The sequence below is a fragment of the Notechis scutatus genome, chromosome 3, assembly GCF_049901735.1.
Source record: "Notechis scutatus isolate UNSWTSFEM ecotype Mainland chromosome 3, rNotScu1.2, whole genome shotgun sequence".
Lineage (NCBI taxonomy): Eukaryota > Metazoa > Chordata > Lepidosauria > Squamata > Elapidae > Notechis > Notechis scutatus.
Window position 1 is genome coordinate 164,298,313 of NC_142011.1, and position 14,628 is coordinate 164,312,940.

General features: G+C 34.4%; 1 protein-coding gene and 1 long non-coding RNA gene across 2 annotated transcripts in view; one reads left to right on the plus strand and one right to left on the minus strand.

The window, feature by feature from the left end:
• Window positions 1–1,162: 1,162 nt before the first annotated feature.
• Window positions 1,163–14,628, plus strand: part of LOC148131453 (uncharacterized) — a 213,973-nt gene continuing 200,507 nt past the window's right edge. Inside the window, exon 1 of the long non-coding RNA XR_015748881.1 lies at window positions 1,163–1,898. This is a non-coding gene — a long non-coding RNA (uncharacterized LOC148131453). The remainder of the gene's footprint in view (window positions 1,899–14,628) is intronic.
• CHST9 (carbohydrate sulfotransferase 9) overlaps window positions 9,856–14,628 on the minus strand; it is a 56,877-nt gene continuing 52,104 nt past the window's right edge. Inside the window, exons 3-4 of the mRNA XM_026670283.2 lie at window positions 13,717–13,754; window positions 9,856–11,630 (exon numbers count right to left, since the gene is read on the minus strand). Coding sequence (XP_026526068.1) covers window positions 10,512–11,630; window positions 13,717–13,754 — 1,157 coding nt within the window. The 3' untranslated portion in view covers window positions 9,856–10,511. The remainder of the gene's footprint in view (window positions 11,631–13,716; window positions 13,755–14,628) is intronic.

Genomic DNA, 14,628 nt, shown 5'->3' on the forward strand with positions numbered 1-14,628 from the left:
TTCTAAAATCTAATTGGTATCTGAGGGGTAACAATGTCTAAGTCTCTCTTACTTCCGGTTGCAAGGCTGCGGCGGCGGCAGGAATCCGCTTCTCTGCGGGTCCCTGCTGTGCTCGCCACTGAGGTACCCCTGATCCAACTGGATTTGGGGGTTGTCGCTGCCCCGAAGAGGCAGCAGAAGACAGAGGAGATCCGGGCAGGGGTCTGGGGATATCGCACCCCCTTTCCCCAGCTGGCTAGACTCCTTTTTCCTGAGGCGGTGGAGCGGCTGTCAGAAATGGCAGCCACAAAGGAATCTTCAACTGGATAAGACTGTGCAGGAGGAAGACAGAAGGAGAAGTTTTCTTGGCTGAACTGGGACATTAAGTTACTTTTAAAACACCCTGGAAACCTGACTTTCGGATTGATACATTTGTTTCCAAAAGAAGTTTATTACGGGCGGCGAAAGTGCTGAAGGAAAGTTCACTCCCCTTCCTTACGGAGAAAGCAAATGAGCACAGAAAAATCTGCTTCTCTGAGGTAAAATCTCTTTGTTATAAGTATATCTCTTTGTTATAAGTGGGAAGGAGAGGACTAAAAAAAAATCTTTAAAAACTTGTTGGAGGAGACGCTTTGAAGATTATAAGACCAACAACTAATTGTAATACGGCTTTAAAATATATTTGGGATTTTGCCCCAGGAGGAAAAGTTGCAAAGAGAAGAAGAGGAAATAATTTCTGTCTGTTTGGATTGTTTGATAACTTTGACATTTGCAAATTACTTTAAGATTAAAAACATCTGGGTTGTTCTTAAAAATTTACAATGGTACCATCTGTGGATCAACTAAAAATGGAATATGAAAAATTAAAAGAAAGAGAACAAAATGGCAAGAATTCATTGGGAGCTGTCTTCCACTTTTTAGAAATGGCAGTTTCTACATACCAGCAAATACTTGAGGAAGAAGGAGAAGGAGAAGGAGAAGAAGAAAAGGAAGCCATTTTTAATGGACAAAAAAGTTTGATTAAGAAAGAAAATAGGAAGAGAGGAAGGAAAAATGAGAATTTAAGATTCAATAAAACAACCAAGAAAAAGAAAAATAAGGTGAAAAAAAGGTATAATGTTAGAAAGCAATTGAAAAGAGAATTACAACAGAGAGGGGAAGCTAAAAGGTGGAGGTTGGGGGGCAAAAAGATCAGACTGGAGAAGAAAGGGAGGGAAAAGGGGAAAAAAAAGCCACGGTCTGAAACAAGATATCTTTTTTAGAGATAAAGGATAAAGGACAGTGTATAATTTAAGAAAGATTCTGCAAGAGTACATAAGATAGTATTGTAGTATTTGCATTTGAAATAGTCTATTGGAATATTATAAGATTTAACAAAATATTAAAATATTAAAATGTTTTATAATGATAGATTTCAATATTTAATAAAATATCAAAGAGAATGTGTAAAATGATTAATGCTTAGTTATACTATTAATTAGAATTAGAATGGAAATTATATACTTAACTATATTATAAGTTTATTATTCTACATTTTTCAAAATGCAATATGTAGAATGTACTAAGCAGAATCAGGATAGAAATTATGTATTATTTTAAGTGTAACTTTAGGGAAAGGCATCACACCTTAAAAGTGATTAAAGGGGAAATTCTTTGCTAAAGAGAAGAGATAAATAGATGATTGGAAAAGAACGGACAAAAGATACAAACATAATGATTTTGAAATAAGATGAAATAAACAAAATATAATTAAGAGAGTGAAAAGAAGGAAGAAGTTATATAGAAAATATAGAATGGTTAATAAGATATGAATGGTATATAAGGTGAGCATGAACTTGATTTAGGTCTGTAAAAAAAGATGTAACCCGGGGCTAAGCCACTTTTCAAAAGAAGTTTTATGTTTTATGTTTTGTGTTTTGGTTAGCTATGTTTTGATTGTGAATTAATAAAACCTTGGAAGAATAAAACTAAAGGTAGAGAAATTTGGAAAAGACATGTATAAATGATAATTAAGGAGGTTTTATCTTTTTATGTCTTGTTTTATGTTTTGTATTTTGTGTGTTTATGCTTGATTGAGAATTAATAAAACCTTGATAGAAAGAAATATAATTGAATAAAAGTGAAGGGAGAAACAATGAGAAATTTGGAAAAGATATATACGTGTTTAAATGGAAATGTGATAATGTGGAACTATGCCTTAAAAATAATGCTTTATTTGCCTTGTTAAAACTTATAAGTAATTTTTGAGAAAGGAGGTTTTATACTTTGATGTCTTATGTTTTGTTTGTCTTTAAAATCAATAAAACTTGTTTTATAAAAAAAAAAACAATGTCTAAGTCTCAGTGATGAGACCCTAATCTACCATCAGTTTTTTTTTTTTTAAAAAAAAAACTTGCATTAGATAAATTTAGGTATATTTAAAACCTAATTTTCGAGTAGGGAAAGAGGCATTGCTTCTGCACAAAAGGGGTGAGGATAGGGCTCAATTTTTTCAGTCCCATATCATTCTTCAAAAAATGAGAATCTTATTCTATAGCCAGACATCATTAGTAGTGGTGTTGCTGTTGTTATTGTTTTGGTGGATTTTTTTTGAGGGGGGGGGGGACTTCATTGCCAGAAAGACTTTGAAAGGTTTGTGTATGTGGCTTGAGGTGATGGGAATTGTAGTACAATACAGTTGACAAACTCCAGGTTGGGAAAACTGGGGAAGTCTGTACTGAAAGCATGACACAAAGAATACCTATAGTACAATATTATAATAATGCTTTCACTCAGTCACATGGATAGCAATTGGGATTGCTAAAATCCCTGGGGATGCAAGAAAGTTGTCTGAAGAAATCTATATTGATGAGAAACATTGGATTTCACATGCCAGTCATTCACTATATGTAGTTCCTCTCCAGCTGAAGCTTCAGATTTCTTATTTCACTGCCAGTGTTGAGTTTCTATTACCATTAAATCCAAAATTAAATTCTTTTCAGCTACATGCATCATTGAAGCAATTATCCATAAGCCTCCAGTTGTGAAACTTTTAAAACTGGAAGTGGGAATTCAAAGGAGTACTGTAGGCACAAAAGCAAATGTATACATATGTGTCTCTCCCTCTCCTATCTAAACACACACACACACACACACACACACACACACACACACACACACACAGAGGGAGGGAGGGAGGGAGGGAGGGAGAGAGAGAGAGAGAGAGAGAGAGGCAGGCAGGCAGGCAGGCAGGCAGGCAGGCATCAGTTAGACACAGGTATATTTCTCTTTTAACAAAGAAATTACCAGGAACCTGAGTATACTGATTCAGCTCTAAAATGTTACAGATGTTCCACAGAATATAAAGTTTCCTGTCAGTGCCCTATATAGATTTTTATTACTTCAGTTGTGGTTAAACAAAAACTTATTTACTAATTCAGTGAGCCTGCCCAAAATTATCTATACTATACAGATTAATATAAAAAACAATCAAAATTATCTTAGTTAGCTTAAGTGGGATAGGTTATCTCTGAAATTATAAAAAATATATATATCCTAAATTCAGTGCATGGGGCCTAAAGTCCTCTTTCCTCCTTTGACTTTGCCTGTAACCATCACCACTGCTGCCTTCCGACTTCCATAGAGTAGTTTCTATTGACCAAATACTGGGAAATGTTAATAAAAGGCCTGAAGCTCACAAGTCTTTTGTAGAAGAAGTAATAAAGTGATTACAGGGGACCTTTCGGAAGATTTTCTATCTCTCTCACTCTGTGTCATCCAGCAGGAAAAAAGGTTAGAGGACAGCAAGGAAGAAAGGCCCTTCACACACTCAAATTGTTTAAACATCCCAAGAACGTCTGTTGAGTTATAGATTATAGTATTCATCTACTAAAAATGTCTGTAAAATCTTGGCACAAAACAGCAGGGCTAACAGGAAGGACTGCAATGTATAAGGCATTTTTCATTAAGAGGAATGGAAAAGAAGATACACATTGAATTTACACAACTTATTTGGTACTTGAATAGCTATTTGGGAACCTAGCAAATTGTAGCCTATTCAAGAAATGTAATAAACAAAGGCTTAGAGTAGCACATAAACTCAACTTCTGCTTGTCAAAGATGCAAAACATTTGAAGACTTCTGTCATTTTCTTTACTAGGACTTCTGGTTCTTTTTTAAAAAATTGGAGGACATCTTGACTATTATCAGAAACAATGCGACAAACGAGCCTAGGAATCATAAATGACTAAAGAGCCTCAAATATTTTTCACTGCACTTAATGTTTTTCTGACAATATTCACTTGGCCTCATTTCTTTTAGGAAGTACTTAAAGAACTACTTAAACAAGTAAATGAAACCACAATGCATCCCACTAATTTTAACCTTGATCCTCTCCAAATGTTTTGGACCACCATTTAAAGCAAGTTGACCATGGAAAAGTTAAGAGTCCAAATGGCTGGAAAAGCTTGGCTCATATCATGTCCATGTTTTATCCAGGATACCTTTAATATTGAAGTGGGGAAATATTCTTATTCTTATTATTTTCCTAATACAGTAAGTAGTAGTGAATTAAACTTAAACACTGGCTGCCTCATCAGAGGATGTGAGCATCTGGATATTTCATTGCCACTAACTAGTTCAAAATAGTTTATTTCTGTGAGGTCCACTCATTGTTTTTTCCAAGCCAATACATTTAGTTATCATCTAATAAATGCAAACAGAATGTCCAAGAATGAACTGCTGATTCTGAATGACAGGTGCCTACCTCTCCTCATTCAGCATACCAACACAACTCAGCCAGCAGAACATTTTTGGCAGAAAAAAATGGATAGTTTAGTGCAAATGTACCCTGGAACATCTTGTTTTCTCTAGCAAAAAAAAAAAAAATCTTCTGGAAGAAACACAGAACTGAAAGTGAATTGGTAGCTGCTTTGCACTAAGCTTCTGCACGTAACTCTAAGTTTTTAAACCATTTGTATGGGAAATGTTTTACAAACATGTTTATCTTCTTACATTTGACTGACTTGGCAGTTCCTTAGTATTAGTTTATATTGAAATGCATTTTTTAAAAGTCCATCAAATTTCTATGGTCTTTAGCATATAGAAAAGACTGTGGTTAATAGTCACTTCTGACTTAAAAAATAAAATAAGTCCATCCATCTTCTTTGTAGATAAATAGATTTAAAATAGCTAGGTTTTGAAAGTCTGGTGTAATTACCAGTCTGCTATGTCTTGTATAACTCTAAAGTGTTCTTCTCAACTAATGATCCTGAAATTTATCCAAATTCAATCAAATGTTCTTTCATTATTTGAAAATGATGCAAAAGTTATGTAAATGTTGTCTTCTTCCTATTGTGTTACCAGTTGGAGATAACCACCATATTTAAAACTTGAAATGACATTCTTCCAAAATTATTTATTTGGTAAAATACATTTTATAAAATAGATCCATCCTTTGTACCAACTTGGCTATACTTTAATAATAAGCCTTTGTAGAGAGGATACTTAGTCTGGAACAATTTTGAGGGGTAATACAGTTTTCAAGAACAAGTAAGAAACACTCCATGGAATCTTCATCCCAATTCATTGTTATTCAGATCTGCATTCCCTTGAGTTGGAAAACTGGTCTGCTTAAACTTGCTGCCAAGAATGTGGGGAGCAAAGAATAAAGTTGAAAGAGGAGGAAATGAACAAAGAGGAATTACAAAAGGGGGAATTGAAATAGGGGAACAACATAAAAAGAAAGCCATTCCCAGAACATGATGTTTTGTGAAATGCATTTATTGCCATGAGATCTGTGCCAACATTTATTTTTCTGAACTGACCTAAATAAAATCTACTTCTGCAGGAGCAAAAAGCAATTCAGCTTTGCTGTAAATATTTCAACCCTGTGAGGCTTCATATTCATAGTTCAGAGAAGAATGTTGAATTTTCTTCAAGCAGACGATCATTGGTTTATGGTGATAGTTGTTGAGGAAGATGAATGTTGAGTACAAATTTTCCAAAATTGAGTAAAAGATTCACACATATTTAAATAAATTTAAAACTTCTCCTGAAGCTCTTATTGTGTCTGACCTTACCAATATGCTAGTTGCCATCATGTTTTAGCTAAGTAAGATAAGTCACCTGAAATCTTTCAGGAGCTGAAAATTGAAGCTAAGCAATAAACAGAACTTCTCATTTCTAAAAATGTTTGTAATGTCAGAAAACTGTGCAGAATATCCTTATAGGAATGTGAATCACTTTGGTAAAGATGGACAACCTGCAGCCTTTGAGTCACATGAAATTCTAAGTTTAATTCCATTCTTTCATTGCAAAGGAGCCATTTACAGTAGATTACTACTTGTAAGAGATAGATGATCTTCCTCCAAGAAATCTCAAGGCAGATGGAACAAGGAGAGAGAAAAAAATTGCTTCAAATAGAAAAAAGAAAATGGCCTTCATTGTTTTTTCTTTAACTCCTGAAACCCAAATAAATATTCTTCCATGAAAGAATATCAGCATCACCAGATCCTCCTTTAGTATATCTGGATTACATTAATTTGACATGATTTTGGAAATAAGTATATCTTAAGTATCCAAGAAAAGCAACCATTATTATCTGAATAGCTTACACAACCTTTATTTAATTTATATGCAACCTATAAACTTATTAGGCATGAAAACCATTTGCAATGATTATCTTACATCAATTTGCATACTTAGAAAGAAAATAAAGGAATAAAATTATGTAGTATCTCATTTCAAACCGTTCCACAGTTTTTCACTATGTTAAAAATCACCACTCTAAATTTGATGGTGGCTTCTAAATCAGAAAATGCAACCAGAAAGAGAGGCAGAGACTACAGTTGTATCTTTGGCTTCATTTTATACAGGTAAGGAACACTTCATTTTAGTTGGATTGAGCAGACCGGTCAGTGATAGAACATGTCATGCACAATAGAATAAGAACTGAGTGACTCAAGCAACTGTGGTAAATTACTGCTGCTGAAACCCAGCTGCTGTTTGGAGAACAATTTCTGGCAGCTGTTGATGATTGATGGCTCCAGAGATTTACCCTGGATCTCCAGAATATTAGACAGGCTTGTGGAAGAGTATTAACTGGTAAGAAAAAGAACAGTTCCATCATCCCTCCCCACTGGGAGATGGTGAAGAAGGGATGGAAGGAAGCTTCTTAAGACAGAATGTGGAGGCTAAGAATCTGTCAGGCAATGGGAGTATTGTTGGGTCTCAGGGATTGATGGATGGGAGGATTAAGTAGATTAAACGGGGTGAAAGCTATTGCTGGGGAATCTTCACCCAGACTTGGTATTGAACTAACTTTCCTGATCAAAGAACATTGCTGACTTGTAACTTGTTCTCTGATTACAATCCATCTCAATCCTTGCAATGCTCTATAGGTAAGGCTGCAATTGGAGATGACATGGAAGCTACAGTGGGTTAGTTACACTTATGGTAACTAACAGCTGGACAACCCATGGGTCACTCCAGTCAGGAAGGAATAGCAACAATTTTGAAGTCACCTCCTTAGTTGAATTAGGCTCTGTGGCTCAATACAAATGGTTGGTTATTACTTTCAAAGCTCTTAGTGGCCCAGAAGTATGTTCATATGTGCTCTTCTGGTTTGGTCATCTAGAAAGGATGATGTAGGATTCCACATTTCAGAAGGCTAATGAGGGATGGATCAAGTGACATCCTAGCCCCCTGTTATGAGCTGTCTTTCTTTGGAGGTACATCCTCCCTCTAAAGGCATTTCAAAAGATAGTATTACTCCAGTGGGCATTTAGCCTTTAGGTTAGTTTAATTGAATAACACTATGATGTGTTATATATTTTTTATGATTTTTATTACCCATATGTGATCTTGAGTATATTATCTTTTCTTGATTTTGTTATACTTTTATCAGAGAATGTTTAGACTAGAGCAGGCTATACATGTTGTAAAATAAGTAAATCAATAGTTCTACAATGTACTGAAAAAACCCTTTGGCAGATTCACTGAAAATCAGACACCCTTCAAAACAAAGTCTATAACTCCTATATGGAGAAAGGTTTGGTCTTTAGGTCATAGATACTGCTATGGCCTGAAATTTGTACTCAGCATTTTCCTTATTCATTTACCTTGCAATCTGACATGGAGCAGTGATCAATCATATTTAGGTTGAGGTAGCATCATTCTTGAACCCCACGTCCCTAGCACTGTACTGTAAAATGACTACTTGATTCCTGGACTGTCCATGCTAAGTAATTAGCTATATTCATAAACTACACTATTTGTCCATAATTTATTTAACAACACTTAATCAATTAATCTTATTTGCTAGATTCATCCAAGATGCTGACCACTAATTACATGAAGGATTTATACAGCACACTAAATTGAAATACAATTAGCTTATCTGTGTTTCAGCATGTTATATAGGCACAGCCCTTTTCTGTATTCCTGACTGAGTATTGATTAGCATGGTAGCCACATGTGTTTTCATCCCACAAACCTTTGTTCTTATTCATATTAAAGTAAGGCAAATTGTCCTTTTGTATTTGACAAAATGCAACTCTTATTAGAATGAGCTGAAAGAAGTGAAAGAATTATTTTGCATACTCAACAGTCCTGTTCTCCCCCCCCCCCCCAGAATTCAATAATTTCAAAGAAATAAAGATCATTATTAAGATATAACAAGTGAGATAGAGTTGAAATGTGTGTGAAAATAGGGTTTGGAATCAGTGGTAAATTATTGTCAAATAATATAACAATCAGTTCTCTGCCCTAATGACCATCTGGGTAGGCGTGCCTGGGTGGGCATGGCCAACTCAACATTACTCACATCGAGGAATGCCTCGGCCCTCCCTTCCCAGCCCCTCCTCACCTCACCCCTAATTAACGCCCAGGGGAAGAGCCTGAATGGTGGCGAAGTGCCTGGAGGCAATGCGGCTGCTCAGTTGCTTTTTTTTCAGTTCAGTGTGCATTGCTCATCTTATATACAGGATCATTTGGAAGAGAGGCTGTGCTTGAAAAGATGTGAAGATGGATCACCCTGTTTTGGTGGAGATAGAGGCATTGATTGGACTTATTTCCTCGGATAGAAGCCTTCCGTGTTGTGCTTATTTCGAAGGCCAGGCGAGCTGCCCGGCGAAGTGTGGCTGGGAGTGGAGGGGCAAGGCTCAGTATTCAGCCTGTTCACCGAACTGCACAAAAACTTAGCTACAAGTTCTATTGAATTGGTGCAAAGTGGCTGAATCATACCACCATTTGGGATATTGATCATGGGGTTTAAGTAAATAATTGATTTCTTAAGTTAGAAACAATGCTAAAAAAGGCTAACTTTCTCCCATCAAAGGAATATAGGATGGGATCCAATCTGGATGGGTCACCAGGACCATAGTTTAGTCTTCCATGTTTTTAGACTCATGCTGAAGCCCATCCTCAGGAAAATTCTCTCTCACCAGACTGTGCGTCCAAAGTGTGACTGAGTTTGAAAACTTGGAAGACTAAATTTATCTAATCTGGATGACGAACCCAGATTAGATCCTGCAACATTATCCTCGGACATTTATTTTTGCGTTCATTCATGAAATATAGTATGAGTTATAGTAGTAGTTTCATTATTATGAAACATTAATTTAAGAACAGTTAAAAATGCTTAAAATGCATTCTTAACAAATTGAAGCAAAATTATCTGATTCTGCAGCAATAAATACAAGGATGCCTAAGAACTGTGCTGATAATGAAATGGATCTTAGTAAGTAATATTGTAAAACAGCTTATATTTGGAGTAACTGATGTCAAACAAGGAATGCATACAACAAAAATATGAAGAATTTATATATGAAACAAATAAATGTTAAAAGTGTATTTAAATATATTTTAATATTTAAAGGTATATTTAACAAAGATGCATTTAAAAGTGTAATTAAAGGTGTATTCAAATTGTTGTCAAAATTACCATGTGTGGTGTTCAATAAAAAGTTGTTTGTTGAAATAGAAAGACTTATAATTTATATTACAGTACTGAAGCTAGGTATTTTATTATCTAGTAAACTATTTACTATTTGTTTTTATTTTTAGTGTGCTTTTGTCTGTAATTCTGGCCAATAATAAAAAAAATCAGTAGGAAAATTAGTAGCTGCAGTATATATTATTTCTAAGCGCTATCTGTCCAGACAGAAATAACCTTTTCAGGTAAATAAGCTAATGTTGAACCATCGCATACATTTCTCTGAGAACCTCATATTGACTCTTCTCTAATATTTCCTTATATGATTGATAACAAAAGACTTATTCTCAGATTTATAAATCCAGCTTTTAACTGCTGTTCCCTGGAATATAGAAAAATGCATTTGCAGTAATGGAATAAATACAATAAAACATAATTATTTTAATACCACTTATCTTAATTATATTGCATTATATCCTATAATTTTCTAATATGAAATTATTTTTCCCAGACATCACAGTGCAATATGTTATTTCCTAAATTTTAGGCACTTACATTTATGAAAATTTTAACAAATCAAAAGCTTCTCCATTTAAAAAAATATACTTTTTCTCGTAAGTTATAGGTAAGGCCGATTATGCATTACATCAGATTGGAATGCCTCATATGGTACACTATAGTTAAACATTAAATAATCCAGGTAATAAAAGCCATAAACCTGCAGCCTCTCTGTAGCAGAAATTTCTGCCAAGTATTTCCTTACAACTTCTGAATTGGTTCTTTTGTCTGTGGAGTGTCTGTCTTTGAAATGAGGGAATAGGAGCCCATCTGGAGCATTTATTAGTTTCAAAAAATAATTGGCGTCTTTTTCCAGAGTTTCAAATTTGCCAATGAAATTATAACCGATATCACAAGGATAACAAAGTTTGTTGATTTGCTCCCAATGCGTATCCATACCTAATGGCCGAGAGGGATCTAATAGATATTGTATAAATTCTTTAAATTTCACTCCTGATCCTGTTTTCAATGTCTCTTTATCTGCATTAGGTCTGTATTTCTTAATAATTGCCTTCCCAAATACAGGATGGTAATAAATGTTTGGATGTTCAAACTTATCCCGAAAAGCAGACACCAATCTTTCCATTGGATCACGGACAAATATAATTTTGGTATATGTTTTTAAACGCTTAAGTATCTCTTTTATATTATAACTATCTAGTTTCTTCAGATGATCTCCATAGTGTACGCTATTATGGGAAATATTAACAGCAGATTTTGCGAGACCACCAAGTATCATCAGAATCCTTTTCCAGTTGGAACAGCCCGCTTTAGGAACCTCACAATACAAGAGTTTGTATTTATCTTCCACGTATATTCTAGAGACCATGTGCACAAGCGGAATTTGGGTTCTGTTAACATGTTTTTGGCAAATATCATGAAGAAATTTTTTCCGCCTCTCTTGTATTGCATTGGTGGCTTTCCAGTTATTGTTTCTATTAAAGAATTTATTTAAATAATGCTTGTTGGAGGAAAAATTCATTTCTTTGAGCTGTTTAAGAACTTTCTGTGGGTCTCCAGAAAAAATAGTAGTCAACAAATCTTCTGTTCCCCTCAAAAGATTGGGCTCCTCATAACCTTCACTCTCAATCAAAGGTTTAATGGCTTTGTGAAAATACTTTCCTGCAATCCAATCTTCTCTTGGTTTTTCAGATTTCTCATTAGAATAGCTTCCAAATTCCTGTTAAAACAGAAGAAAATGATAGAGGGTAAAGCCTAATATTAAAAAGAGAGACAAAAGTGATATATTTTGCTTTCTATAGGTTTATTTCAAAGGACATTTCTAACAAAAACGGAGAAGAACCATGACAGAGCATTTTCTTCCAATTTCAACACCTTCAGCTACATTAATGATATTCTGTGCCTTCTTAATAATTACAAAAGCATTTTATCTAATGTTGAGGTTGTAAATTTTCTGGTTATACCAGAAAATGAATTAATTTAATGTTTTTTGAATAAGTAAAAAGTTGTATAGAAATATAAACATAGTTGAAATATTTGAGGATAATTATCCCTAGGAAAATATCTTCTTTGGGTTAGAGATAAGAGGTAGAAATTAGATAATGATATGTATGAATATAAAGATGGTTTATAACTATTAGTATGCCAATATAACTAACAGGATTACAAATAAGTTAATGTAAAGATAAATTTAGTTAAAATTATTCTGTTGTACTATTGCTATTCTTATTAGTATATGTTACTATTTCTTGTTTTCTTGTTTTTCCTTTGTAAATGATATGCCCTGACAATACACTGTATTCTCTCTCTCTCTCTCTCTCTCTCTCTCTCTCTCTCTCTCTCTCTCTCTCTCTGTGTGTGTGTGTGTGTGTGTGTATATATATGATCTGCCATCATCAGGCTTCTGTATTGTGTTCGTCTGTGAGCCAGACTTTCACGGCCTTTTCTGACTCACAGACGAACACTACAGAAGCCTGATGATGGCAGATGAGATTCTGCTGAAACGTTGCTACAACTTTAAAAGCACAACTATAATGACGTAAGAAAATACATACATATATATATATATATATATATATATATATATATATATGCATAAATTAGTGATTATATTAATAAATAGCCTAAAATATGTACAAATCAACAGAAATGTACAGATTATCAAAACAAGCTGTTTTTTGTGGCCAAAAGAATGGATAAAATCCCCAAATAATGGAGTGTCAAGACTGGAAGGAGCTATTTATTTTATTTATTTATTTATTTATTTAAAATGTTTACATAGCCAGGCATCTTATATTGATCTTTGGGCTTTATAGATACTTATGGTACAGGGATAAGAAAAGAGAAAAAAATTAAGAACATATTGTTAGATAAAGCTTTGTAAAAAGAATTTGTATCAAGAATTTGGTTTTGCATCCTTATGTAAGAGACCACTGACAGATGTTGCCTTCTCCAGATATATTAGGGACCAGATGTGCCATTATTTCCTAAGCCATCTATCATAGGTTTTCTATGTTATTTATTAATTTCCTACCTTTTTTTTATAATTGTAACTCAAGGTGGTGAACATCTTCTTCCTCCTATTTTTCCCACAACAGTAACCTTGTGAGGTGCTTTGGGCTGAGAATGACTGGTCCCAAACTGCTTTCATTCTCCTAAGGTGAGACTAGAACTTATGGTCTTCCAGTTTCTAGCCTGCATCATGAAGATGGCTTTGAATTTGATTCAGGAACCAACAAGAATGGCTCCTTCAGAACAGGTTATTATTATCTTCATAATTGGTTATCCTCACAGTAACTAGATGGTACAGTTCACATTAACCATAGTTTCCAGGATTAGCCCTATTAGGTACACATTACAAAATCCTTTCATTGCATGGATTTCTATGGTTAATTTATTCCTAGCTACATATAATAAAAGAGCCAAAGAGTCCATTTCAATTTCCATCCAAGGCTGTGGATCTTGGAGTACCTCCAGTAAAAGAGTCACAGCATGCATCCATGGTTTCAACAGTCCATTTTGGAGTAGTCCCCCCCTCAAACACATAATTCTGTTGGACAGCTATTAAAGAAAGCAATAATAAACAGGTGCTTTTGCTACATAAAAACAGGCATGATGTTACCTGTGCTTCATCATCTTAGTACTGGATTTCTTCTCCAGTCTGTTTGGTTGCCTAGGGAGCTTCATTGGTTTACAAGATAAATCATAAATATCTAGATGCAGATTCCTGTGTTATTTCTTCTCTTATAAAAGTGCACAATTCATAAATTTTATTAATTGCAATATATCTAAAATGGTCAAAATACCTGATTAATTATCTGCAGTTGTATTTTTTCTTCAGAGTCTGAAAGAAAGAAAAATGTTTTTATTTCAGAGAAAGTGGTCATATCAGTTTCAAAACAAGGTTAAGGGGAAAAAACAGCTTTTAAGAATGTTTGAATCACCCCTATTGGCTTTTATAAAACAACTTTTAGGAGTGTTGGAATAATGATTTGTCCCATTTACAATAGGTGAACTACTTCTTGTTCAAACTCTTGATCTTCATTCTGTAAGATAGCCGTCATCAACAATACTTCACAACGGGTCAAACAGAAATCTATCACTACAATGTTAAATAGTTCAGATTCTTTAGTTCAGATTTTATAACATAGCAAATTAATCTTTCACATATGAGCCTAATTTAATCAGTTTATTTATTTTAGTAGTGGATGTTTCAAATACAATTTTTTTTCCAGTCTCACTATGCCTAAAATATTCGGTTTCTTGGTCAATTCCAGTGTGTATGATCCAAAATGAATTCCGGGAACATTTTTGTGCCATAATTGTAGGAGAAGTACTGGCATAGCCAGGGAAGGGAGTTAAACAAGGCATCAGTTTAGAAGTATTACATTGCCTCAAGTGAATTAAGTCCAACCCCCTTTGATTGCTGTTGATCCTTATCAAGTTTTACCTAGGTGCTATTAGACTGAAAAGATTCCTGTGTATAGGTTTTCGCAAAAGTCAGTTAATTGAACCTTCACATGTGGACCTGATTTTTTTGCATCTTACAATAACACAGATCTGCCTTACTAAAGGATTAACTAGGAGAACAGATTATTAAAGAGTCCTATAATATTTTTACATATTTTACATATTTTTACTTGAAGTCAAAAGAGTCATCAAACTATATGTTCCAACAACAACTCCCAAAACAAAACAAAAAAGCAGATTACCCATAT